The sequence below is a fragment of the Malaclemys terrapin genome, chromosome 20, assembly GCF_027887155.1.
Source record: "Malaclemys terrapin pileata isolate rMalTer1 chromosome 20, rMalTer1.hap1, whole genome shotgun sequence".
NCBI classification, from domain to species: Eukaryota; Metazoa; Chordata; order Testudines; family Emydidae; genus Malaclemys; species Malaclemys terrapin.
The window spans coordinates 14,112,964-14,140,616 of NC_071524.1; the positions used below are offsets into that span (position 1 = coordinate 14,112,964).

The window sequence follows — 27,653 nt, forward strand, 5'->3', positions numbered from 1 at the left end:
AGACTTTTTGTCTTGAGGCGGGGAGGGGAGGGGGACACTCAAACAGGAGGAAGATTGAGAGATGGCTGAGCACAATGGAAAAGGAGAGAGAAGAGGATTAGACCCCGAGAGTCAGGACTCCTGGCTTTTCATCCCAACTGTTGTGGCTAGAAAACATTTTTTTTTTAAATGAAGGCTGAGATTCAACTGTACCACAAGCTGCAGCCTCAGCCAAGGGCCTGTCTTGCTGATAGCTTGGTCCAGCATGGTACCCCACTGACCTCTGCTGGTTAGCATCAGAACTGCTGAGCTGCGTGTCATAGCCCCTGTACTGCAAATGGGGATTCGCCAGTGGCTCGAGAGGTTTTTCCGAGCTGAGGGAGCTGGGCTCTAACCCAGCTGCAGCCATGGCACATGAAGCACCACAAGGCCCAACGTGGGCAGAGATGGCCTGCGATGCTGAGGAAAGCACTGCCTCATGGTACAGCAGGAGAGTCAGGGAACCCCGAGGGTAAAGGGTGAGAGGAGGGAGCAGAGATGAGGACGGGGGGAACAGAGGCACAGGGGAAAGGCAGGGAGGCAGCAGGAGGAGAGCGGAGCCTGTGTCGTGTCCCTGCTTGTCAGAGGGATGCGCTTGGGGCTAGCAAGGCAGCTGGGCCTTGCTCCTCTCCATGCCCTTCCCATTTAAACCCCACTGGAGCGTTAGTGGTAAGAGGGGGAAGGGAGAACTGCGGGCCTTCTCCTCTGAAACTACGTGGGCTGATGGAGAATCTCCACTGGCTATCCGCAGTATGCGGCCTATGACACGCAGCTAGGTAGTTCTGATTGCAGCCAGCAGAGGGCAGCGGCGGCCACACACATTCTGTGCTCTCCTTGCCCACATCCCAGACCCTGGGGAATTCAGGTTGGCGATGCTGTGTTTCCTGCTGATTCACAGCGAAACTCCTGCAGGGTTTCATGGACGCGAGGCCGTAGGGCGGCGGCACCGCCCTTGGCAGCCGTTCCCTGTTCTAACGCCCCCGGCCCCACCCAGCTGCAGCTGGAGGAGCGGCTGGTGTCCAGCCAACTGAAGCACCGGCACCTGGACCGGATCCCTGGCTGCCAGCAGGATGAGACCTGCCCTGCCTGTAGCGCTGGCACGAGGGGGAAGGTGCCAGGGGTCCTAGCGGAGGCAGGATCTATAGGGAAGCAACGGGTGGGGAATCGGAGATCAGTCACAAGTCACCACTGTCTGGTTCCCACCATGGCTAATAAGCCGGGGGGGGAGGGTTTGATCCCGATCCCACCTGGCCAGGTATCTACATCCCAGAAACCATCAGCACAGCTGGCCCCTTCCCTGGGTTGGCAATTTCAACAGATGCCAGGACCTCATGTCCCCGGTTCGATCCCCAGCATTGGCCAAGGCGGTGGCCGAGCTATTGCCCAGGGCTTGTTTTAGAGGCCGCGGCCCCGCCTGGTGAACGGGATGAAGGAAGTGACCACCGGTGCTGCTGAGAGGGACGAGGCCCCCAGAGCTACCTGTGACATTTGGGATGTGGATGGGGCCGGTATGGTGGTGGGAGGGGGAAGTGCTGGAGAGAGAAAAGCTGGGTTAGAAAGATAGTAGAGGGATCAGGGGGTGGGTGGATGGATAGATATGGGGGAAGGAAGGATGGATGGAGAGAGAGAGATACTGGGGAGGGAGGGATGGGTGGATAGATAAATAGATATACTGGGGTAGGGTGACCAGACAGCAAATGTGAAAAATCGGGACGGGGTGGGAGGTAATAGGAGCCTATGTAAGAAAAAGACCCCAAAATCGGGACTGTCCCTATAAAATTAGGACATCTGGTCACCCTATACTGGGGCAGGAAGGATGGATGGATACAGCAGAGAGAAGGAAGGATGGCAGATAGATATGGAGGGAAGGATGGATAGATTGGCTGCAGAGGACAGGAAGAACAAACAGATAGAGAGTAGACAAATAAAGGAGCAGATGAGATACGTACTGCAAAGGGGCAGATAGATCCCGTGGATGGGGGGGAGGGAGAGAGAGAGGTAGACAGAGCCTGCGGATGGAAAGGTGGAGGGGGAGGCAGGGGAGCTCTTACCCGGCACCCCCATATTAGGTTGCAGGTTTGGGAAGTCAATGCAGGCCCCACAGGCTTTGGCTGCCACCTAGCGGCCGAGAAGGGGCTGCAGAGAAGCAGGGAGACTAAGCAGGGGTTTGGGAAGGGGTTTGGGGGTAGGGGGTGGGGTGGGGGATACTAGTGGCTGGAGGTGTTTGGTGGCGCCGGGGATGGTGGAGTGGGGGCTGTCAGGAACGGGGGGTGGAGGGAGCACAAGTGGGGCGTTGGGTTGCAGTCAGCGGCTGGCTGCTGGGTGGAAGGGTGCCGTGGGGAGGTGGCGGTGTTTGGGGGTGCTGGGGATGTTGAGGAGGGAGAGTCAGGGTGGGGGACGGAGTGGATCCTTAGATATTTCAGAGGGAGTCCCGATATTTGGGGCTTTCTTTTTTATATGGGCTCCTATTCCTCCCCACCCCCGTCCCGATTTTTCACACTTGCTGTCTGGTCACCCTACTGCGGGCGCAATGCTCTGGGCGTCCGGGCAGCGCAGCTGCTGACCCGTGGCCTGACCTGGTGCTCTGTGCTGCATGGTGGCGTGGCTGGCTCCAGCCGGGCAGCATGGTTGCCTATCCTGGTGCCCGCGCCGCCAGCCACCAGTGCTCCAGGCAGCACGGTAAGGGGGCAGGGAGCGGGGGGGTTGGATAGAGGGCAGGGGAGTTTGGGGTGGAGGTCAGGGGGCAGGGGTGTGGATAGGGGCGGGGTGGTCAGAGGGCGGGGAACAGGGGGGCCGTCAGGAAGGAGAGGGGGGTTTGATGGGGTGGTGGGGGGCAGTCAGGGGACAGGGAGAAGGGGTGGTTGGATGGGGCAGGGGTCCCGGGGGGGGCAGTCAGTAATGAGAGGAGGGGTTGGATGGGGCAGCGGGGGGACCGGGGGCGGTCAGGGGACAGGGAACAGGGGAGTTGGATGGGGAAGGAGTCCCGGGGGGGCCGTCAGGGGGCGAGAAGCAGGGGGGTCGGATAGTGGGTGGGGGCTGGGCCACACCAAGCTGTTTGGGGAGGCATAGCTTCCCCTATCCGGCCCTCCATACAATTTTGGAAACCCGATGTGGCCCTCAGGCCAAAAAGTTTGCCCGCCCCGGTGTAGACGCGCCACCCCAGTGCTGGGGGCAGACCCAGGAACCCAGGCGACTGGGGACAAAGCTACAGCTTGTGACCTGAGCACAGGGGGTGGGGACCACAAAATAGTTCAATGATAATACACACATGGTATTAGCATAGGGTCGTGGCCAGACACGATGGAGGCGTGACCCTGAGAATAGGAGATTTGGTCAATGATAATATGGGCGTGGCATTAGGAGTGGGGGCGTGGCCATAATTGATGGGGCGTGGTCCTATGAGCTGGGGGCGTGGCCGATGATGCTATAGACGTACTAAGAGGAGGCGTGGCCAGAGCTGATTGATTCGCGGCCCCAGCCATAGGGCGTGAGCTAATATAATAGAGATGAATGGGCGTGGCCAAAAGATTCAGGGGCGTGGCCAAATGGGAGGGCCTATTGCTTTGCTAATAAGGGCGTGGCTTTATGTTAGGGGCAGGGTCTAGTGTGTCACGTGATCTCCAGGGCTCCGCCCACTCCCCTGGGTTGGTCCATCTGTCTGCTGGGGTGGGCTGCTCCGGGCCGTTCCATTCCGGGAAAGGGAGTGTCCATGCCCCTCTCCTCCCCCCAGCTACCCTGGTCTGGCTGTGCCAGTCCCATGATCCCCCTCCCGCGCTTGGTTGCATCTCCGTCCCCCCGCCCTCCCCCTAACATGGCCCGGTCCAATTTTTACGCATTGCAGGTGAGCAGCGTCCAATCAGCGCCGCGCTCTCATCCCGCCGCCGCCTCCGGGCCAATGGGAAGGCGCTACACATGGGGTAACGCGACCATACCGTGTGTTCCTGCGCGGAGAGAGAAAATAGTCCCCGGGACGGGGCGTGACGGCGGCGTCCGGCCTCCACTGCGGGCGCCTCCCGCTCCCCGTTCTGCTGCGGCGGGCCCGGGGGCGGGGCCAGGGCAGCGAGTGGCTGGCGGAGGGATCTCGGAGGGGGGGTGACTGTGAAGCGGTTAGCGAGTCCCGGCTGGTGCTGGTGCTGCCTCCCTCCCCCACCCGCTGCTGCCGCCGCCGCCTGGAGCCTCCTGCCGCCGCGAGCCGGACCCCGCCATGGTGAGGGGAGGGGGCAGGGAGCGGGGGTGGGGGCGCCCGGGAGGGGGCGCCTAGGAGGGGAAAGGGGGGGTGCCAGGAAGGGGGGTGCAGGGCTCGGGGGGGGCACCAGGAAGGGGGAGTGGGGGTGCAGGGGGCACCAGGAAGGGGGGTGCAGGGGGTGCAGGGCTCAGGGGGTGCAGGGCTCAGGGGGTGGGGGCACCAGGAAGGGGGAGTGGGGGTGCAGGGGGTGCAGGGCTCAGGGGGTGGGGGCACCAGGAAGGGGGAGTGGGGGTGCAGGGCTCAGGGGGTGGGGGCGCCAGGAAGGGGGAGTGGGGGTGCAGGGGGTGCAGGGCTCAGGGCGTGGGGGCACCAGGAAGGGGGAGTGGGGGTGCCAGGAAGCGGGGTGCAGGGCTTAGGGCATGGAGGGGTTTGGGGGCCCTGGGGGTGGGAGGGGTTTGGGCTCTGGGTTGAGTTGGGGGGTGTTAGGAAGGGGGCTGGGGGTGGGAGCTGTCTGCTGGGGGGGCTCTGGATTTGGAGGGATCTGGGGGTGTCGGGCGAGGTGGGGGCTGTCTGCTGGGGGGTGGGAGGGGTTTGGGAGCTCGGTTGAGTGGGGGGTGTTAGGAAGGGGGCTAGTCCTAGGGGAGGAAGGGCTGTGGGGGTTGTAAGGAGGGGGGTGGGGGGTGTTGTGGGGGAGGGGGTGGGTGTCTGATGGGGGTGGGGGGTCTACGGTGGTGTGTATGGCTTGGGGGGCTGTGGGTGTCGGAGAGGTGGGCTGGCAGTTTCAGGCTGTGTCTGGAGGGTGGGGGGGGATCGTGTCTTGGGGGTGGGCCAGTTGAGCTAGGGGTTGGATGGTACAGTGAGAGGGGTTGGGGTGTGAGGAGGAGGGGCTGGGGTGGGTTAGGTGTTGGAGGGTGGGATGGGAAGGGGGTGGGCAGGCTGGGCTGTGTGTTAGGGGGTACATGGAGAGAGATTGGGGGTGTGGAGAGTCTGGCAGATGAGTTGGGGCGTGGGAGGGTTGGTGGGTTGGCGGGCAGCACTTAAGGGGTGTCACAAGGAGACTGAAGAGTTGTAGTGTGGGTGGGGGTGTGGAGGGGGAAGATCTGGGGGTTTAGCAGGGTTTGTACAGGGTGGGTTGGTGGCTGCGCTGCTGATAGGCAAGTGTGGGTGACAAGCTTAGGGGTCTGGATCTGTGCAGCTTGGGGATATAGTAGGGGTGCAGTGACCTGATGGAAGCTCTCTGGCTCAAGGGGGAAAGGTTTGGAGGTTTTGGGGGGATTAGCCGGAGCGTGTGAGGCTAGGATGGCTTGAGGTTATGGTAGGCGAGGGGGGAGTGAAGGGCCTGGAGTAATTGGAGCTCTGAGGGTTTGGAGGTAAGTGGGGGGTGGGAAGGAGCTCAGAGGGAATGGGGTTGGGGATGTAGGAACTAGAGGTTGTGGGTGTTTACAGGGGAGATGGGACTTTGGGGTGTGTGGATTGGGACCATCTTGGTGTGGGTTAGATGCGCTAGGGGGTTGGTGGAGGAACTCCCAGAGCTGATGGGAGGAGGATCGTGGGGTTGGCAATGAAGTCTGAGTGGGAGACGACTTTGGGGAGTTCTGTGATCCCTAGGGAGAGGGATTGGCTGGGAGTGCGGGTGGGGGGTGGCTGGTGTGGTTGGATGGAGATGGCCTGGAGGATGGCTGGTATGAGGGTGCAGGAGGACCTTGCTGGGGTTTTCAAGGTTGGGGGAGGGTGCCTCGTGAAGGGGAGGGACGAGAATCACTGAGGTTGGGAGCTGGTGCGTCAGTTACAGGGAGCAGCTGATCAGGGTTTTGGTTGAAGCGCCCTGGAACGCTGTCCTGAGGGAATGTGACCTTGGCGTGTGCTGGAGAACGCGCTTAGGACCTTGGTAACCTAGGGCTCGCCAGGCTGGATCAGACCAGGGGCTCCAGTATCCTGTCCCTGATAGTGGCCAGAGCAGGGTACAAGAAACGAAATGGGTAGTCCCTAAAAGAGGGGAGACTTGTTGGCCGTGGGAGTGCTGAGTGGAGAACAGGAAGCTGCAGTGGGTGATTCAGCATGAGTAAGGAGTGGAGCTAGGCTGCAGAGGAGAGAGAGTCCTACCTGAACAGGATCTTGGAAGGGAAACCCACTGAGCAAGCACCCAGATGGGCATGCCAGGAGGACGTTAAACTTCATGTCCAAGGGATGGAGGCTCCTCTTTGGGGAGGAGTATGGATAGGATGCTGAGCTCCTGCTGGGCGGCAGATCCTTGTGCCACACTGAGCTTTGGTCTTTTGCCTTGTGAGGTTACAGGCCCTGCCAGGATCAGAACTGTGAAAAGAACGGCCATACTGGGTCAGAGGAATAGTCCATCTAGCCCGGTATCCTGTCTGACAGTGGCCGGTGCCAGGTGCTTCAGAGGGAATGAACAGAACCCGGCAATCACTGAGTGATCCATCCCGTCATCCAGTCCCAGCGTCTGGCAGTCAGAGACTTAAGGCCCCCCCAGGAGATGTGGTGGTGTCCTGGAGCATCCTGGCTAACGGCCTTAATGGGCCTGTCTTCCATTAACTCATCTCATTCTTTTTTGAACTCAGTTATACTTTTGGCCTTCACAACGTCCCGAGACGACAAGTTCCACAGGTTGACTGTGCTTTGTGTGAAGTACTTCCTTTTGTTTGTTTTTAAACCTGATGCCTATTGATTTCATTGGGTGACCCCTAGTTCTTGTTATGTGAAGGGGTAAATAACACTTCCCTTGTCACTTTCTCCACGCCAGTTGTTTTATATATCTGTATCGTATCCCCCCTTGGTCGTCTCTTTTCCAAGCTGAACGGTCCCAGTCGTATTAATCTCTCCTCATATGGAAGCTGTTCCATACACTTAATCATTTTTGTTGCCCATCTCTGTATCTTTTCCAATTGTATCTTTTTTGAGATGGGGCGACCAGAACTGCACATAGTGTTCAAGGTGTGGGCGTACCATGGCTTTATATTGTGATGTTTACTGTCTCATCCTTCCCGTTTCTAACATTGTTTGCTTTTGTGACGGCTGCTGCACACTGAGTGGATGTTTTTAGAGAACTAGCCACAATGACTCCAAGATCTTTCTCGAGTGATGATAGCTAATTTAGATCCCCATCATTTTGTACGTAATGTTGGAATTATGTGCATTTATATGCATTACTTTGCATTAATCAGCATTGCATTTATCTGCCATTTTGTTACCCAGTTTGGTGAGATCCCTTTGTCTCGTTGTAGTCTGCTTTGAACTTAACTATCTTGAGTAATTTTGTATCATCTGCAAACTTTGCCACCTCACCTCATCCCATTTTCCAGATCATTCATGAATATGTTGAACAGCACAGGTCCTAGTACAGACCCCTCTGGGGAACGCCACTAATTCCCTCTCTCCACTGTGAAAACAGACCATTTTTCCTACCCGTTGTTTCATGTCTTTTAACCAGTTATTGATCCATGAGAGGCCCTTCCCTCTTATCCCATGACGGCTTGCTTTGCTTAAGAGTCTTTGGTGAGGGACCTTGTCAAAGACTTTCTGAAAGTCCACATGGACTCTATCTACTGGATCACTCTTGTCTACCTGTTTGTTGACCCCCTCAAAGAATTCTAATAGATTGGGGAGGCGTGATTTCCCTTTACAGAAGTAATGTTGACTGATCAGCCCTTTCTTATTTCTGATGGGGCGATGCAGGATCTCTTCCTTTCCCCGAAGCCCTCCCAATTCTCCAATCTCTCCCCGCTGCAGCAGGACAGAATGCTGCTTCCAGTACTGGAGAGCAGTGTAATGACCTTCCACCTCTGTGGATGGAGTCACCTCATTCACACCAAGCCATGCGGAGGGAGTTTTCTCCCCCACAAACTGCCATCACCTGTGGCTGCCTTTCCCTTTCTCCGTTGACTGGTAGAACTTCCTGCCTAACGAATTAATCTTTGCTCACTGCTCTATCCTTATCAACCTATGTTTCTGGAGCGCTTTTCAAGTGAGCTGTGTCTTACAAGATGTGCCTGTCTCATCACTGTCTCAGCAATGCTTACGCAGTAGGTCAGGCTAGAAAGATGAGAACTCTCTCCTACTGAACCTGCAGGGGAGTTTAGGGAGGCTGAATGGATCTGCCTGGTTGGAATTGGGCCAGGATGTTGGGGCTAACGTGCAGATCTCTTGTGGAAAGTGCCTTGGGATTTTTAGTGACTTTATGGGCATTGGTTTCACCCCGCAGTTGAAGATACCTTTGCCACCTCGATGCCTGCCTGATGTCGGAAATCTCCATTGCTGCTCTGTATCTTCCCTGGAGGGTTTTCACGGCCTGATCCTGCTTTCGGCTCGAGCTTGGGTGGCTGCAGAATTCGATCTAGCTTTGGGGAGCGACAGTACCCAAGCTAACGAGCAAAGATGAAAATGTCCAATGCCCCTTGCCAGTCCCCTGGCGTGCGCTCATGCCAGTGCCGGAAGCAGATGGAATTGGATAGCGATTGGAGCAGCTTGGTCCTGTAGTTGATTCTCTGCCTCAAGCATGAATGCCCTCATTTGACCCACTGTGGGGAGCTGACCCCACCCCCGTCACCCCCTATAGCTGGGAAAACTACTGGTTCGCACCCTCCTGTCGCTCAATTTTAGAATTGCTCTATTGTCTTGATTCCCGCCCTGGCTGGCTGCGAGCCCGCTGCATTTCTAGCGGGTGCTGCTCCCCAAACGTTACCCTGAGGCTTTCTGTGGTGAGCTATTCTCTGGAGCAGGGCGTCGCTGTCCCAAAGGGCGCAAGGCGACTAGGGACCTCGCTCTATTGATTTGACACGAAAGGCTATGGTGATAGGCTGCAGTATGAAGCCTTCATCGCTGCACTGCCCCAGCCTTGGTGCTGAAAGCCCCCAGGCACTGCACCGTTCTCCCTTCCTTGGTGCCAGGGATTAGATCGCATTCACAATGGAGCCTCGTTAATTTCACCGTTTCTAGTCGGTTTCATGTGGTTGCCTCCGGGTGCTGCAGTTTCCAAAACTGCAGACAAAGGCCTGTGTGCTGAAATCCTATTCCCCCAGCCTCATGTCAGGAGCTTTTTTTACAAACTCTACGTTTCGGGGCTCCAGCAACTTTGGAGTTCTCCTTAATCCGGATGCGGGCACGTGTGGATCAGCAAAGAGCTGCGCCGCTGGTGTTACTGCCACGGTGTGATTGTCTCTGGCGGAGAGCTCATGGGTGCTTGGGACTGATGGCATCCTGCCAGGCTCGGGAAGCTTGGCTAGACTGTCTGTTAATACGCTGCCCTTCCCTGATGTCTCGACTCAGTGCTCCGTATAAACTCCGGGGTAGGCAACCTATGGCATGTGTGCTGATTTTCAGTGACGCCCTCACTGCCCGGGTCCTGGCCAGCGGTCCGGGGGGCTCTGCATTTGAATTTAATTTTAAATGAAGCTGCTTAAACATTTTTAAAACGTTATTTACTTTACATACAACAATAGTTTAGTTCTATATTATTGACTTATAGAAAGAGACCTTCTAAAAACGTTAACATGTATGACTGGCACGCGAAACCTTAAATCAGAGTGAATAAATGAAGACTCGGCACACCACTTCTGAAAGGTTTGCCGACCCCTGGTATAAACCCTAGTGAACTAAGGCCCCTGTGAGGCAGATCTTGGCTCCATCTCACACATGGGGCCAGAGGCTCGTGCGGTCTGTAGTGGAACTGGAAATACACTGGCGGTATTGGCTGTGACAGTGGCTGGGGGTTCAGCTACCACCCTCGAGTGGCACCTGCCCCCTTGACTTCCATGCTGAGGGGTTGGGGCAGCGTACGTGGGCCCTGGGAGGCAGCAGCCTGTCAGGAACGGCCCTGGTGATCCGTTTCCGGTACGGAGATCAAGGAGTGGCTGGGCTGTGGGGAGCTAGTGCTGTCCTTATCCTAGAGGTGGTGGGGGTGGTTTTGTTGCCACCGCCTGAATCCGAGCGGAGGGCACCGGTCAGGCCTGTCAATCCAGCCCCCTTTGCCAAGAGCTGCCTTCTCGATGTAGTAACAACCGACTGTTTCCATGCCCTGGTGACTAACTTCTCTCTGCTCCTTCTAGGCCGACCAGCTGACCGAGGAGCAGATAGCAGGTGAGTCCTAAACCCCCCTTCCACCTAGCTGAGTGTCTGCTATAACCGTGTCGTGTTGTGGTGATCGCCCCCAGGGCTCAGAAGAATGGGGAGGGAACCCAGTACCCACAGCGTCCCCGGGTGCAGCTCTCGTCTGTCGTACCCACCAGGGACACGGGCGTGTAGGGCCGGAAGAACTGATCCAGGGTTTTAGCTGTTCAGTCTAAATACGGGGGAGCCCACATAGAATGAAGTGGGGTGATCGTCTCCCAGATCACCACTTCAGTGCAAAATCAATGTCGCTGTAGTGACCCCTTTTCCCCTCTCCCTCCATCTGTGCCCTGAGTGAACAGGGGAAAGGGAGGAGTCTCTGGTCTTGCTGCAGATGCTGCCCAGTGGGGCATGAAGATGACTTTTGGGGGAGTGGGGTGGGCCCCATGACTGGCCATGCTCCCCACAATGCAGGACGGAGCATGCTTCAGGGCGGAGGCTAGGTTCTCTGCTGTGTGTAGGACTTGCAGGTGTAGCGATGCTATGTAACTCTGCCAAGTCTTCACGCCCATGGCTGCAGCGTTTACAGCCCCCTCCTGGAGCTCACCTCGTGACAGGGAGCTAAGGAGTCACTGATGGTAGGCACAAGGGGGTTCTGCTGCTGGGGCCAGGGCACGAATAGGCAAGACAGTAGATGAGATTTTCCACCAAGCACTACCTGGAGGACTGTGTCCCCGGCTAGCTGGAAACCCATTAAACGCTTAAAGACAGTCAGCTGATTTAAAATACTGTCCCTGCTATGAGCAGCACGGAAGGTTGGTTCTAGTCTTTCGTTAATGACAGTCTGTTTCCCTGGGCTCGGTGCGTAGCTGGCTTTGCGGTTCCCCCTCTTTGTGGCGGTCACAGAGAGAAGCACGTCTTAGGGTTTTTGTCAGCCTGCAGACTGGGATCGGAGACCGCTCAGCTCTTGCAATGGGCCACGTTTCTGATTGCTGGCCTATACCCGGGGCGACGCAGATTCACCCTAGGGTCAGACTTGGCGTGGAAAGCAGTGGTGAGGGGGTGGGGAATTCAGGATTAAGGTGCGCTGGGGATTTTGCCTCTGAACAGCCGCTCTACTGGGCCTGTCTCATGAGCCGCTTGGCTGCTCCTCGCTAGCCACCTCTGCTGTGGAGAAGCCTTGTTAACCGAAGCACTGACGGGCGGCGGCTCTCTCCCTCCCGCAGAGTTCAAGGAGGCTTTCTCCCTGTTCGACAAGGATGGGGACGGCACCATCACCACCAAGGAGCTGGGGACGGTGATGAGGTCCCTGGGCCAGAACCCCACCGAAGCAGAGCTGCAGGACATGATTAACGAGGTGGATGCGGACGGTGAGCTGGAAGGGCGTTGAGCGGCCGAGGGTGGTCTGCCTGGCGGGGAGCGGAATGGGAGGGGGCGGTGGCCAGGAGCAATCCCATCCCACCACCTGAGATGCTGGACGAGGTATCCTGGCTTGTCCCAGTGGGGCTCTGTGGGCAGCTGTTCTCGGGTGCCCGTTGCCCTGGCCTGGCAGGCTTCCAGAGGTAGCTTGTCCCAAGGCCGGTGCCTGCTGCTCGCAGCCGTTCCTTGGGACCTCAGTCCGGTTCCACAGCGATTGGTGCCACCACGCTGGTCGCTTCAGCTGAGAGGCCCCGGCTTGAACAGCCCATGGGCCTAGAACTCCCTAAGGGCGGGTCCCACCAGAGCATGTCGCCTGTGCTGCCCGCTCTGCAGACAAACAGGCCTTCAGGCTCCAAGCCGGGCCTGGCACCGCCTCTCCCTTATCCCCTGGCCCAGCTCAGCAAATTGGCCCCCGGCTAGTCCCCTTCACTCAACGGCAGCACTTCCTTTCCAGGGAACGGCACCATCGACTTCCCAGAATTCCTGACTATGATGGCGAGGAAGATGAAGGATACGGACAGCGAGGAAGAGATCAGGGAGGCATTCCGGGTCTTTGATAAGGTGAGCACCCATCTGGGAGGTGAGGGGCAGGGTGTTGTGGGTGCCAGGCTGTGGTACATGTATATGGGGGGGGGAGGGAAGGAGCAGCTGTACTGAGCTAAATCCTCGCTTCGTTTCCCCCGCTTCGCAGGATGGGAATGGCTACATTAGTGCGGCAGAGCTGCGCCACGTGATGACGAACCTGGGAGAGAAGCTGACCGACGAGGAGGTAGACGAGATGATCCGAGAGGCTGACATCGACGGAGACGGGCAGGTCAATTATGAAGGTGAGTCGGAGAGGGATGCTGAGACGCCCGACCCTTTACGCCTCACCTGTCCTGTGTAACCAGCCACCAGGCTATTGTCCTCAAGGGGCCGGCAACCCAACGGTCCCCTGCAGTTGAGCACCATTGACCTGACCTGGCCCTGGATGGTACGGTCCTGCTGCCTGAAAAATGCCCCAAGAGGTCTGCGATCCCAAACTTATCATGCAAATGCAAGTCCAGAATGGGAGGACTCTTGTAGCTCTCAGCTGCTGGCACTGCTGTACAACGGTTCCAGCTGCTGAGTTCCACCCCAGAGGTGGCTGCATTTCTGCATTGGGTGAAGGTGCCAGAGAACCTGAGCACTGAACTGGAGCTTGGGAGAGCTGGGTGCTAGTCCCAGCTCAGCCACTGGCTTGCTGGGTGACCTTGGGCATGTTACTTCTCCTCCTCCATGATGGGGCCGAGGCTGACCTTTTTGAAGTGCTGTGTAAGAGCTGTGAGATCTGACTGGCCGAGAGGGGTACCCCATTCCCCTCGTACCTGGGGGGGTGCTTAGCTCTCCGTCCTCCACTTTCAGACCACTCTGAGCACGGGGTCTCCCCGAGCCCTTTGGGGAACGAGGCTAATGGGCTGTTCCGGTAGCTGAGAGTCCACCCTTTCCTCCCCATTCATAGATTCTAGGACTGGAAGGGACCTCGAGAGGCCATCGAGTCCAGTCCCCTGCCCTCATGGCAGGACCAATACTGTCTAGACCAGGGGTAGGCAACCTATGGCACGCGTGCCAAAGGTGGCGCACAAGCTGATTTTCAGTGGCATTCACACTGCCCAGGTCCTGGCCACCGGTCCGGGGGGCTCTGCATTTTAATTTAATTTTAAATGAAGCTTCTTAAACATTTTAAAAACCTTATTTACTTAACTAAATAAATAGTTTAGTTATATATTAAAGACTTCTAGAAAGAGACCTTCTAAAAACGTTAACATGTATTACTGGCACGCGAAACCTTAGAGTGAATAAATGAAGACTCGGCACACCACTTCTGAAAGGTTGCCGACCCCTGGTCTAGACCATCCCTGATAGACATTTATCTAACCTACTCTTAAATCTCTCCAGAGATGGAGATTCCACAACCTCCCTAGGCAATTTATTCCAGTGTTTAACCACCCTGACAGTTAGGAACTTTTTCCTAATGTCCAACCTAGACCTCCCTTGCTGCAGTTTAAACCCATTGTTTCTGGTTCTATCCTTAGAGGCTAAGGTGAACAAGTTCTCTCCCTCCTCCTTATGACACCCTTTTAGATACCTGAAAACTGCTATCATGTCCCCTCTCAGTCTTCTCTTTTCCAAACTAAACAAACCCAATTCTTTCAGCCTTCCTTCATAGGTCATGTTCTCTAGACCTTTAATCATTCTTGTTGCTCTTCTCTGGACCCTCTCCAATTTCTCCACATCTTTCTTGAAATGTGGTGCCTAGAACTGGACACAGTACTCCAGTTGAGGCCTAACCAGCGCAGAGTAGAGCAGAAGGATGACTTCTCGTGTTTTATTCGCAACACACCCTGGAGAAGGGCGGAGTGGGGATGCGATCCCGGCTCGCTGATCCTGTACCCTTGCATCTCTCTCTCTCACAGAGTTCGTGCAGATGATGACCGCAAAGTGAAGGCTCCGGGACGGGCGGCTGGCGATGCCCATTCTCCTTCAATACTTTTCTTCAACACTCTCTCTCTACTTAAGTAACCTGGTTCTTTCAGCAAACTCCAATCGGCTGTGGAAGAAATCTGACTAAACAACAAAAAAATGTACTTGCCCCAAACTGCATGATTGTGCCCTGTCCCTCCTGCCCCTTTCCCCTTCTTCCCTTTCTCTCCTCCCCCACCCAGCCCATCCCTCTGGCCCTAATCCAACCTCCCCTCCCAGCCCCCCCCCCCCCCCCCCCCCCCGCCGGAAATCTCAGCCTTGCAGATGTCTTTAGTTCCTTTGGGGGGTTCTTTGTTCTGCGGACGGAGCTGGCCGGTGTCCCAGCACGCCGTGGAGAGAGCAAACTTAAACCGTGTTGCATGCGTCTGGCACTGTGGGTCTGTGCATTCACCCCGCGGCCTCAGAGCGTCTCGCCCCTGGAAACGACAGGGGGTCGGCAGGAAGGGAAGCCTCTTGTCTCGTCTTTTTTTTTTTTTTTTTAAGAAAGGGGGCGGCGAACGATCCCAGAGACTGGAGTGTGGGTTCCAGAGACCTTGTCACGCCATCCGGGGGAAAAGGGGATGGGGGGGTTGAACAGCCCAAAAAAAAAAAGCTTAAAGAAATTGGCTCTTGACACGTGATCCTAAAACCAGGACTAGTTTCTCCTTGCTCGTAGCCCTGTACAAACTGTAAATGTCCATGCGATGATTCTTAAGCACTGTCCACCTCTGAGCTGCTGTGTAAATACTGGTGCTAACCCATCCAGTCCCCGCCCTGCGCAAGGCATGGCTGCTTTTTGACGGGCGAGCGCTAGCGGGCGGGAGGGGATTGGCGAAGACCCGCGGCGAGCGTCAGCTGCCATTGGCTGGGTGGGCTTCACCGGCGCGGCCCCTGTTCTACCTAGTGACCTGCCTTTGCTTTCTTGATGTCTGTGCTCTTGTTGCTAAGCCCCCCCCTTGCCTGGCCAACCCGCCGCGGAGAGCATGAGCCGTCAACTTGCTTCTCTTTATTTTTAATTTTGTAAAAGTTGGGGGCGGCGGCTGGGCGCTCAGAAAAACCAGAATTTTTTTCCCGCCGCCCCGGGAGGCAGGCGCTTGAGCGTGCCCCGTGGCGGAACCGCCAGCGCCCCTGGGCTGTGAGCGGAACCAGGGAGAGGGGGAGCCTGTTTTGAGAGCCGGGGCGCGGGGCTGATGGGAGCGAGGCTGTCTGAAAGCGGGCGATGTTGTGTTCAGTTCAAGCTGTGAAAATAAAACTATATCAATGTTTTCCAATAAAATACAGTGACTACCTGATGCTGCTGAATCATCTCTCCCCCAATCCTGTCTTCATCTTGCCTCAGCCAGATGGCCTGGATTTAATTCAGCTTCTCTCCTGCCCGCAGAAATTCCCTTCCTAGCTGCCTGTGCTTCCCGGCAGACTCCCTGGCCGCCTGGAGAGCTAGGAAAGCAGATATCAAGCGTACAACCGCTGAGGCCTGACAGGAGCGACTCTTTGCTCCCTTTTTTTATGCCTATAACTCTCATGCTTTGAGCCTGGGGGGGGGGGGGGGGGGAGAGAAACTCTTGGTGAGAGGTTTCGGTGAAGCCGTGAGGGCTGTTGGACAACAGGTCCCTCTCTTCTCTAAGGCTGGGCATGTCAACTCTGACTTCGCCAGAGGTGATGTGGGGGGAGGGGGGTACAATCCCGGCATGCGCCCCCCCCCCCCCCCCCCCCCCCCCCAAGATTTGTCTTCCATTTAGCAACGGCTTCTAGAGGTTTGCAAATGGTGGGAGGTACCCCTCCAGGAGGCCATGGAGGAATGTTTGCAGAGGTGAGCTAAGCATGTCCCTTTGAGTTACAATTTTTGGTGGCACCTCACCAACCCAGCCACGTAGCCCCCTGAGGTGAGTCAGGGGGGTGGACTGGCCGCTCCCACCCTGAGCCCAGCTGCCAGGCCCTGGCCTGAGCCCAGCTGGCATTGCTGCTTTCTCTCCCCCGCAAAAAAATATTAATCTATGCCCCCCATTTTGATAACTTGTGCAGTACATGAAATGTGTTGTCTGATGCCTCAGGATTTTTCTTGCGTACTCCCCCTGCCGAGAGCTCGCCTCCCCCAGTTAGAAAACTGCTGCTCTGGTGTGTGTCACCGTGTAGGAAGTCCTCACGTGAGGCAGGCAGTGGGGGCCTCTGGACTGGGGCTCAAAGCCCAGCTCCCCCTGAGCTGCTGGGTGACCTGTGTCCATTTCCCTCTAGCTTCCCTGTGCAGATGTGTGTGTGGGGCTGTTCTGTACCATGTGTCTGCTGCACCTGCGCTCTGAGTGCTGGGGGGACTGGGAGCGCCTGGCCCTGGGACGGCCTCTGCTCGCTGCGGGCCCTCTCGGTGCTACTGTCACAGCGAGGGTTTTTTCTAACCTCGATGCTGCAAGGTCTGTGCCACAACCTACCAGCCCCCTGCATTCCTTGGTGGGATCCCCGCTTTCCCCTATCGATCACCTGTAACCGGACTCAAGCTCCGCGCCCACGGCTTCCTGCTTCATCTCCCCGGCATCCAACCCAGCGGCAGACCCAAAACAGCACCTGGGCAGGGCCTCGTTCTGTTGCCTTTGTGGTGTGCTAAGATCCCAGCTGCCTTGAAAAACCCACTGCACCTTCCAGCCATGCGGGAGAGGCCAACAAGGGGACTTGGACCACGTCTGTCCCCTTTAGCTTGGCAAGCGAGCACTGGCTTTAAACCCTGAGGTGAGGACACCGGTAACTCAGCCAGAGCTTAGGGGAGTGGGTGGGTGAGGTTCTGTGGCCTGCTGTGTGTGTAAGATGAGACTAGATCATCACCCTGGTCCCTTCTGGCCTGGAAGTCTCCAAGTCCCAGTGCTGGGCAGGAAACTTGCCCATGGCGAAGAGCCGGCTTTGGCCCCGGGTGCCAGCAAAAGTAAAAACGTGCCGCTAGGAGCTTGTGTGAAAGGGACAAATCTCTGCCAAGCTGCAGTTTGGGGCCTAGTCTCCCCGGGTGGCCCCAGCGCTGCCTTGCTGCCGGATCTGGCCTCCAGGCTGCTCAGGCCTGCGGGGTTGGAATCGGCAGGTACTAGGGCTGGGCTTACGTTTAAAAAAACAAAACAAAACTGCATCCCAATTCCTAGGCCCCGAGCTGCGGGCAGGGCGATGCCCAGGAGCCAGTCTTGGCAAGCAGCCCCAGCTCTTAGGGGGTGCGGAGGGAGGTAAAGGCCCTAGAGCAGGGACCGGGGGGGAACTGGCCTGTTAGTGGGCTCTGCTAGGCCCTGGGAGCTGGCCTGAGTTTGGGGACTTGGAAAATCTCCCCTGGGAATCTCCCTGCACTGGGGAAGGGTTGGATCTAGCAGCTAGTTGCTATGATGCTGGGAAAGAGGCCCCCGGGGCTGCAGTTGCAAGGGGAGGACGCTGGAGGGAGGCAGTCACCACAGAAAGGGACCCAGCTGGCTAAGGGAGACCAGCAAGGTGGGTGGGTCAGGGAAGGCAGGTGCCCTCTGCTGCTGGAGTGGGTATGGGGGAGTTGGAGGCCACCCCCTGAGCCAGCCGGTCCCCCTGCTCTGGGGCCGGATCAGAGTTAGTGCCCTTGGCAGAGGAAAGGCCCTGGGTTCCCCTCTCCCCTGACCTGCGCTGGGTTGTGTGATGCTGGGATCAGCCCCCCCCCCCCCCCCCCCCCCCCGGCTCCCGTTGCTCCTGATTTACCCCGTGGTAACTGCAGGCCGGTGCTGGCCCACGGTTTTTGTTCTGGCTGGTGGGTCACAGGGGGCGAGGCAGGTCCAAAGGCCAGCGTGCCAGGGGGAAGATGTGAATCTGTAGCCGTCCGCAAGCTGCCCCTGCCCCAAGTGCTGGCTCTGCCGCTCCCAGTGGCCAGGAATCACGGCTAATGAGAGCTATGGGGGTGGTGCCTGTGGGCGGAGGCAGTGCGCAGAGCCACCTGGCCACGCCTCCACCTAGGAGCCGGTGGGACATGTCACCAATTGTGGGGAGCCGCCTGAGGTAAGCGCTGCCCAGAGCCTGCCCCCCAAAACCCCTCCCCTGCCCCAGCCCTGAGCCCCTTCCTGCTCCCAAACTCCCTCCAGGAGCACGCACCCCAGATCCCCTCTGACACCCCAGCCCCCTTCCCCAGCTCAGAACCCCCTCCCCAAATCCCTCATCCCTGGCCCCACCCCAGAGTTTGCACCCCCAGCTGAAGTCCTCACTCCCACTCCACCACACACCTCTTGCCCCAACCCGCCTCTCCCTCCCACACCCTGAACCCCTCATTTCTGGCCCCACCCTGGAACCCACACTGCTAGCCCAGAGCCTGTATCCCCTCCTGCACCCCAACCGCCTGCTTCAGCCCAGAGCCCCCTCCCACACTCCGAACCCTTCAGCCCCAGCCCAGAGCCCCCTCCTGCACCCGAAACCCTCATCCCTGGCCCCAGGCCAGAGCCCTCACCCCCAACCGATGCCCTCACCCCTCTGCCCTCCAACCCCCATCCCAGCCCAGTGAAAATGAGCGAGTGAGTGAGGGGTGGGGGAGAGCGAGCGACAGAGGGAGAGGGGCTGGAGTGAGCGGGGGTGGAGCCTCAGAGAAGAGGTGGAGCAGGGGGCGGGGGCTTGGGGAAGTGGGCGGGGCAAGGGTGTTCGGTTTTGTGCAATTAGAAAGTTGGTAACCCTAGGTGACCCTGATTCTGTGGGGGAGTGGGGTTTTTTTTGGTCCTATCCATGCTGCACCGAGGGGCTCAAGCGCCACTCAGACTCGAGCCCCACCCCACACCCCTGTGGAGTCAGGCTCCCCTCATCAGCAGAGCCCCATCAAACGTAGGCCCCCGGGAAAGTCTCCGAGGACGTTCCCAGCGTCCCCATTCCCAGGGCAGGCAGGGCTGCTGGGCTGGAACGGGGAGCCCATGGGGGGCAGACACCCTGACTTGATCAGTTTGGGAGCTGGGCCAGCTGATGGGGTGGAAGGAAAAGGGCCAGTGTCTCTTTAAGCCCCAGTGCCCGGCGGGTGCCAAGACACCTGGCAGAATGGAAAATGTGCCTGCGGCGACCTGGCTCTGGCTGCATAAACACAGTCAAGGGAGCGTTCTGCGCCTCGTCAAGCCGGGGCGACCCGTCGGTGCACCCGGGGATCAGACGCCACTTCCTGCCTTTTCAGGCCAGCGGCCAGCCCCTTCCCGCAAGGCAGCACGGCCCCCGGGGGGATCCCAGGACTGAGATCGCAGGGGGCTGCGGGTCGGGATTGAGGGGCACTGGGAGGGAGAGGGGGAGGGGGGAGCCCAGGGCTGGGATCGCAGGGGGCTGTGGGTCGGGATTGAGGGGCACTGGCAGGAGGAGGGGGATGGGGGAGCCAGGGCTGGGATCGCAGGGGGCAGCAGGTCGGGACTGAGGGGCACTGGCAGGGACAGGGGGAGGGGGAAGCCCAGGGCTGGGATCGCAGGGGGCTGTGGGTCGGGATTGAGGGGCACTGGCAGGAGGAGGGGGAAGGGGGAGCCCAGGGCTGGGATCGCAGGGGGCTGTGGGTCGGGATTGAGGGGCACTGGCAGGGGGCAGGGGGGGTGGGGAGCCCAGGGTTGGGATCACAGGGGCTGCGGGTCGGGATTGAGGGGCACTGGGAGGGAGAGGGGGAGGGGGGAGCCCAGGGCTGGGATCGCAGGGGGCTGTGGGTCGGGATTGAGGGGCACTGGCAGGGAGAGGGGGAGGGGGGAGCCCAGGGCTGGGATCGCAGGGGGCTGCGGGTCGAGATTGAGGGGCACTGGCAGGAGGAGGGGGAGGGGGGAGCCAGGGCTGGGATCGCAGGGGGCTGTGGGTCGGGATTGAGGGGCACTGGCAGGAGGAGGGGGAGGGGGCGCCCAGGGCTGGGATCGCAGGGGGCTGCGGGTTGGGATTGAGGGGCACTGGCAGGGGGGGTGGGGAGCCCAGGGTTGGGATCACAGGGGGCTGCGGGTCGGGATTGAGGGGCACTGGCAGGAGGAGGGGGAGGGGGGAGCCCAGGGTTGGGATCACAGGGGGCTGTGGGTCGGGATTGAGGGGCACTGGCAGGAGGAGGGGGGTGGGGAGCCCAGGGCTGGGATCGCAGGGGGCTGCGGGTCGGGATTGAGGGGCACTGGCAGGGGGCAGGGGGGGTGGGGAGCCCAGGGTTGGGATCACAGGGGGCTGCGGGTCGGGATTGAGGGGTGCTGGCAGGAGGAGGGGGAAGGGGGAGCCCAGGGCTGGGATCGCAGGGGGCAGCAGGTCGGGACTGAGGGGCACTGGCAGGGGGAGGGGGAAGGGGGAGCCCAGGGCTGGGATCGCAGGGGGCAGCGGCAGCGCCGCTCCGTGAAGCTTCCAGTCACTACCTGCCCTGTGCCTGGCTCTCGTCTGCCGGCTCGTACATTTCTGCCATACCGGGCTCGACGGCTGTTTATGATTTCTGGTACAGGACGGCTGAGCAACGTGCAGAACATGATATGGGGCAGGCGCTCCCCTCCCCCGCCCCAGGCAGGGTGACCCTGAGCCACCCTGTCCCTTAATAGAAAACACCCAGCCTTGGCACTGACAGTGTGGGACAAACATCTACAATCACATGGGGAAACAGGCCCGGGGCGGCAAGGTGATTGGAGAGTGGGAACAGCCAGGCGTCCTGACGCCCCCCCCCCACACTCTAACCACTAGATCCCACTTCCCTCAGAGCCAGGGATAGAACCCAGGAGTCCTGGTGCCACTTGCTCTAACAGCTGACCCCTAACCTCTTGCCCAGCCAAACATTTGGAGGAGACAAACCCAGCAGGTGGAGTAGTGGGGTGGGCTGGAGACAAGGCAACCTGCCTGGGGCTGGAGGGTGGACGGTCTATATACTTGGTGTCCTGCCACTTGCAGGGATGTCCACCCCTGACACAGCTGCTCTCGGCTGGGCCTACCAGGTGCGCAGGGAAGGGCCCGTAGCGCCAGCCCCACGGCGCAGCCCGGGGTTAGGCGAGGGGCTGCGAGTAGGGGGCGTGCGAGGGCTCGTTCTCTGCTGTGCATCGAAATGGGGACGGGGGCTGGAATCCTGTGTCTTTGCTTGATGGATTCTGGGGGGGGAGGGGAGTCAGGACTCCTGGGTTCTATCCCCAGCTCTGGGAGGGGAGTTGGATCTAGTGGGTAGTGGGGGCTGGGAGCCAGGGCTCCTGGCTTCCATTCCCAGCTTTGCCACAGACTTGCTGTGGGACCCTGGGGCTCACTCAGTTCCCCAGTCCATGCCTCAGTTTCCCCATCTCTGGGCTGGGGTGTTCAGCTCCTCCCCTTCCCCCGCCGCACAGCGATAGGAATCATTTTGTTTGAAACATCAGTTTTCTCTTCCCCCCCTGCCAGCCCCGCGTTCGCTTTGCCGCCACTTCCTGCCCCAAAACGTGCCTGTATCTGTAGCCCACAAAGCAGGAGGGCACCACAGACTGGTTGCTCTCCGCCGGGCTGAGGGGGTGGGGCATGGGTCTGGCTCAGGGGGGTGGATTCTGCCCTGTGCATGGGCAGGCTCCTGTCCACCTGCAAAGGGGCCGGGGAGCTAATCAACGGACCCTCCCCCCTCGCCTCCCCGCCCCAGTGTGAACTGCTGCAAGGAGTCAGAAAAAGAACCCAGGAGTCCTGGCTCTCCATCCCTTTGGTCTCATTTCAGCTCATGTGCGGGCAGCCTGCGATCAACAGGAGATCAGACTGGATGCGCCGGGGGGGTTCTTCCGGCCTTAGACTTTGGAATCACCAGATCCCTTCCCACCCTCATTCCCGCTCCAGGTCTTGAACCCAGGAGTCCACCCTCTCATTCCCCGCTTACTCCAAACCATTGGACCCCACTCCCCTCCCAGAGCTGGGGATAGAACCCAGGCGTCCTGACTCCCAGCCCCCTGCTCTAACCACTGGACCCCACTCCCCTCCCAGAGCTGGGGATAGAACCCAGGCGTCCTGACTCCCAGCCCCCTGCTCTAACCATTGGACCCCACTCCCCTCCCAGAGCTGGGGATAGAACCCAGGAGTCCTGGCTCCCCTGATCTAACCATTGGACCCCACTCCCCTCTCATAGTTGGAAATAGAACCCAGGAGTCCTGGCTCCCAGCCCCCTCCCCGGCTCTCACTACTAGACCCCACTCCCCAACCCAGAGCTGGGGAGAGAACCCAGGAGTCCTGAGTCCCAGCCCCACGTCCAGTTTTCAATGGCTGCAGTGACCCTCGATGGGGGCACCATCCCCTAATCACGGCGGGCCTGACTGTAAAGGACCTTGCGTCCTTCTGGTGGCCCACCGTGGTGAGTAGCCCCCGCTGGCTGGGCAGCATTTAACTGCCCCCTCTGCCCCCTCCCCAGAACCCCCAGGCCTGTGCCCCCCCCTCAAACTCCCCTTCCTGCGTGTGGCTGCCAGGGCCCTGCCTATCTCCCTCAGCTGTCCCAACCCCTCCCCGGGACCCAGCCCCTATATCTCCCCCCAGGCGGTTCTTCTCCAAACTCCCCTGCTGCTGGGGACACCTGGAGCCAATTGGGGTCCACAGGCCTTCTGCCTCCCGCCTCCCCCAGTTGGAGGAGTCGAGCTGTGACCCACCACACAAGCTATTGGCCTTCCGTGGGGCATGCTGGCTGCTTCCCGGGAGCCGTGTGAGCTGGGTAGGGAGCCTGCCAGCCCCGCACCAACCGGACTTTTAACGGCCCAGTCAAAAACCGGACACCTGGCAACCCTCACCCCATGCAGGGGCCTGCCCAGCCAGTGCGGAGCTGGCTTAAAGGTCCTGCCCCCAGCCCCAGGCATGGGGGCAGATCAGGGGCGTGGCCGGAGAACACCGTGCTGTGGCTTTTCTCTGCCCCCTCCCCAGGGCCCATAGGGGGCAACGTGTGTTTGCCTGGGGGCCAGGCAGGGCCCAGAATACCTGGAGGACTAAGGGGGTTTAAATCCCTCGGCTGGGGGAGCTGGGCATTAGGCCCCAAGGTGTGTCTAGCATGAAATGTGAACTGGTTCCCTCCTTGCTGAGATCTCCCCCACAGCTACGTGGCTGCTGGGGGCGGCAATCAGGCGGCTAGAAGATCTGGGGGCTCTGTCCCCCATGCTCCCTCCACACACACTTCCTATGGTCCCTCTCCCCTCGTCGCAGCCTGCCCCCCTTTTAGGGTGACCAGATGTCCCGATTTTATAGGGACAGTCCCGAATTTGGGGTCTTTTTCTTATATAGGCTCCTATTTCCCCCCACCCCCCTCCTGATTTTTCACATTTGCTGTCTGGTCACCCTATCCCCTTTGCTGATGGCCCCCTAGCCAGCGCTGACGTCTCCCCTTTGATATCAGAGCCGGTGGCAATGACTCGGGGGAGTGAGATTCCCCACGACACTGTATTGAATGGTTCAAACGCAGCCCGCACCAGCATCAAGGCCCAGACAGCCACCAGTTTTCTGCTGAGATCTTACAAGCTACTTTTTGGATAAATATTATGACAGCAGCGTGTTAGGTGTGATGAGTGTGTCAGGCCTGACAGGGGTTAGAAGGCAGCGTGCCCTCTGGCTGTTGGCATGAGGGGCTCTTAGGGGCATGGTCCCGCTGGCTGTTTGGGGTGGACATGCTTTGGGGCAGGGGCTGTCTCTCTGGTGTCTGTGCAGCGCCCGGCACAATGGGGCCCCAGTCTTGGTTACTGTGTGTCCGCACGGTGCCCAGCACAACAGGGCCCTGATCTCAGCCAGGGTCTGCGCAGCGCCCGGCATGACGGGGCCCTGATCTCGGCCGGGGTCTGTGCAGCGCCCGGCATGACGGGGCCCTGATCTCGGCCGGGGTGGGGTCTGTGTCGTGCCTGGCACAACGGGGGCCCTGATTTTGGCTGGGGTCTGTGCAGCGCCCAGCAAAATGTGAGACCCGATCTCATCTGGGACCACTAGTCTCTGCCGTTCTAGTAACAAAGGAAACGTAAACAGGAAGGGGTTATGCAACCGGTTATGAAAGGAGCATTCAGCTCCACGCTGCTGTGGAAGCAACATCCGGGCCTCACACAGCCCAGTTACTGCATCATCATTTCCCCTGGGCTTCCCGGCCTGGGGATCACACACGTCTGGTCTGGGCTGCTGCTTCCTGCAGAAAATAACAAAGCCTGTGTGTGCACCCAAGGGTCCCGGCTGGTGTCAATGGGCGTCCCTCCACTGGAGTCAGTGGGCCAGATCCCAGCTGGGGTCAATGGGCCGTAGCTCCATTGGAGTCAATGGGCCAGATCCCAGCTGGGGTCAATGGGCCGTAGCTCCATTGGAGTCAACGGGCCAGATCCCAGCTGGGGTCAATGGGCCGTAGCTCCATTGGAGTCAATGGGCCAGATCCCAGCTGGGGTCAATGGGCCGTAGCTCCATTGGAGTCAATGGGCCAGATCCCAGCTGGGGTCAATGGGCCGTAGCTCCATTGGAGTCAATGGGCCAGATCCCAGCTCGGGTCAATGGGCATCGCTCCATTGGAGTCAACGGGCCAGATCCCAGCTGGTGTCAATGGGCCAGATCCCAGCTGGGGTCAATGGGCCGTAGCTCCACTGGAGTCAACGGGCCAGATCCCAGCTGGGGTCAATGGGCCGTAGCTCCACTGGAGTCAATGGGCCAGATCCCAGCTGGGGTCAATGGGCCGTAGCTCCATTGGAGTCAATGGGGCCAAATCCCAGCTCGGGTCAATGGGCATCGCTCCATTGGAGTCAATGGGCCAGATCCCAGCTGGTGTCAATGGGCCAGATCCCAGCTGGGGTCAATGGGCCGTAGCTCCACTGGAGTCAATGGGCCAGATCCCAGCTGGGGTCAATGGGCCGTAGCTCCACTGGAGTCAATGGGGCCAGATCCCAGCTGGGGTCAATGGGCCGTAGCTCCATTGGAGTCAATGGGCCAGATCCCAGCTGGGGTCAATGGGCCAGATCCCAGCTGGGGTCAATGGGCCATAGCTCCACTGGAGTCAATGGGCCAGATCCCAGCTCGGGTCAATGGGCATCGCTCCATTGGAGTCAACGGGCCAGATCCCAGCTGGGGTCAATGGGCTGTAGCTCCACTGGTGTCAATGGGCCAGATCCCAGCTGGGGTCAATGGGCCGTAGCTCCACTGGAGTCAATGGGGCCAGATCCCAGCTGGTGTCAATGGGCCGTAGCGTCATTGGAATCAATGGGGCCAGATCCCCAGCTGGTGTCAATGGGCCGTAGCTCCATTGGAGTCAATGGGGCAGATCCCAGCTGTTGTCAATGGGCGTTGCCCTGCTGGAGCTGAGGATGCTGCGCCGATTTCCCCAGCTGACAATCTTCCCCCCGCCGCTGGGGTTTTTGGCTCTTTCACAAACGTTTTGCCCTGGTTGGATTCGTGGCTCCTGGCTGCAAAAGACAAAGGAGCCCCCCGGAAGCATTTTCTGGTACCTGCTTGGGGCTTGGCTTGCAGCTCGACTGGTCCCTGGGCCTCCAGCATCTGGTCCCTGTGGCCGGAGGGGGCAGGTGGAAACGGCAGCTGGGGGAGGGTGTCACTGGGAAGCACCTGGCACAGGGCTATGTTACTGCTGGGGGGGGGGGTGTGGCGGGTGTCTGTGTGTGTGCACCGATACCAGTCAGATCTGTGTTTATGGGGAACCAGGGCGCAGTGTCTGGCCTGTCTGACTCATGAGGGACACACCCCCACGCAGGTCTCTGCTTGAACCAAGCCAGATCAGAGAAAAGACTTGCAGAGAGCAGTGAAGGGCGTTGGGAGACACACCTAGACCCCTCCTGACAAGGGTGACAAGATGAAGACATCTCCATTAGCATACAGAATGGAGAGCAGAGACAACTCCCCTCGCCTCATCCCCATGAAAGATGGGACAGGGATTAGCACACAGAATGGAGAACAGAGAACCGCACTGAACTCTGGGACCAGAAAAGCAGGGACGCACTGCATCATGGGAATCTCTGCTCCAGATGCTAATGAACCTATGCCTGCCCGCACCCAGCTCAGCAGTTATCAGACCAATTCTAGATATCCAAATACGGAAGCAGCCTAGTTGCATTGGGAGCTCCCTGGAAGAAAACCCCACCCATAGCCAAGAGTGATCAGCTCCTATTGTCTAGTCTAAAGAAAACCCTTGAGTCATCAGCTTACCTATAAACAAATCTAGTGTTCTCCCTTCAACCATTGTAATTTCTCTGCAAAAATCCCTGCTCACCCTCTAGTCACTGATCCAAACTATGCATCAGTTCCACTGGGACTCCTTCTTCTCCTGACTGACCGTGCTGGGGGCTCTGCCTGTCTCCAGCACTCAGGACTCTCCGCTACCACCATCATCTGGGAACCCCGACCAGTTCAAGCCTCATGGAGTGGGTGAGATCACCCCTCTTTCTCTCTCTCTGTTTTCCTTTCTACCTTAGGTATTAACCTTTAATAATGTATGTTATGGTGGTTTAGCTCCTTGTGTAGTGATCACTAGTATTCAATAAATAACTTCTATGGTTGCTTCTCTCTCTCTCGCTGCACTTTACTCGTTTGTGTTTTAACTTCCCCCATTCACTCTACAGCGACGCTTCTTGTACCTAAGCTAAAGATCCCTGTGGGGTTTGCTCATTGAGTAGGTTACTGCCAGTACAATTGTGATGTGAGAGTGGGGATAGGGACGTGCTGAATCTGGGACACATAAGGTGGGGGCAGCTTGAAAGTGCTGCTTCCTCCAGCCCATTGAGTCCAGAGACATATAAGGGGTCAGCTTGACAGTGCTGATTGACCCGGTCTGCTCAGACTTGCTCTGTTAATGTGTATGTGTGGGTGTTCATCCGGTTTTGGGGCTGGAGAAACCCAGCCCTAGAGAACCTAGGTCCTGCAGGATAGCTCCATTGGGAGGGGACGTGCAGAAGGGAGAAGTAGAACTCCATATGAAAACACACGTGACACAAGCAGTACATTGATAGAATTACAGACCCCCCCCCCCCCCGCGCCAGAAGAGTAACTCGAATAAATGCGCATACCCCAAAGTAACGGGCAGATCTGGTAACAGCACGTGTGTGTGTGTGGACATAGGTGTGTGTGTGGACATAGGTGTGTGTGCATGTACGCGTGCACGCACATACGTATGTGTGCAAATGTGTGTGCACAAACGTGTGTGCATGCACGTGTGTGTGCATGCACACGTACGTGTGTGTGTGTGTGTGTGTGTGTGTGCACGTGTGTGTGCACACAATGCAGAATGCATGGTGCCTTTTCTCTCTCTCTCTCCCTGCCTTCTGGGATCTGTACCAGTCCATCCCTTCCCACCCACTCCCCGCTCTTGAAGGGGGAGGGACAGCAGCCCCTCCCCACCTCCCTGTCATTCCCACCTGGCCTTTCCCTGAAGCAGGCATCGCCAGGGGGCACGGCCGGGATCGCAGAGCCCCTGCACTTTGGGGAACCCATCTGCCTTCTAGGGGTGAGGCAGGAACACTCCAGCACAAAGCCCCTTTGAGCAGGGCTTGACACCCCCTTGGGCCCAGCTGAGAGATGGAAGGTGCCATGCGCAGGGCGCAGGGTTTTTCCCCTCCTCCCCTCCAGACCTGATGTCGTGCACAGTGCAGGTGTGCTGGGGGTTGGGGGGTTA

The 27,653-nt window shown here is 58.7% G+C and overlaps 1 protein-coding gene across 1 annotated transcript; it reads left to right on the forward strand.

The window, feature by feature from the left end:
• The first annotated feature begins 4,121 nt into the window (after window positions 1-4,121).
• Window positions 4,122-15,459, forward strand: CALM3 (calmodulin 3). The gene is made up of 6 exons (XM_054009802.1): window positions 4,122-4,225; window positions 10,267-10,297; window positions 11,494-11,637; window positions 12,141-12,247; window positions 12,378-12,513; window positions 14,122-15,459. The coding sequence occupies exons 1-6, from the start codon at window positions 4,223-4,225 to the stop codon at window positions 14,148-14,150; spliced, it is 450 nt and encodes a 149-aa protein (XP_053865777.1). The 5' UTR covers window positions 4,122-4,222; the 3' UTR covers window positions 14,151-15,459.
• The last annotated feature ends 12,194 nt before the right edge of the window (window positions 15,460-27,653 follow it).

Coding starts and splice junctions, on each gene's coding strand:
- CALM3 (XM_054009802.1), top strand. Junction 10,298..11,493: donor GACCGAGGAGCAGATAGCAG/GTGAGTCCTAAA, acceptor TCCCTCCCGCAG/AGTTCAAGGAGGCTTTCTCC. Junction 11,638..12,140: donor TAACGAGGTGGATGCGGACG/GTGAGCTGGAAG, acceptor CTTCCTTTCCAG/GGAACGGCACCATCGACTTC.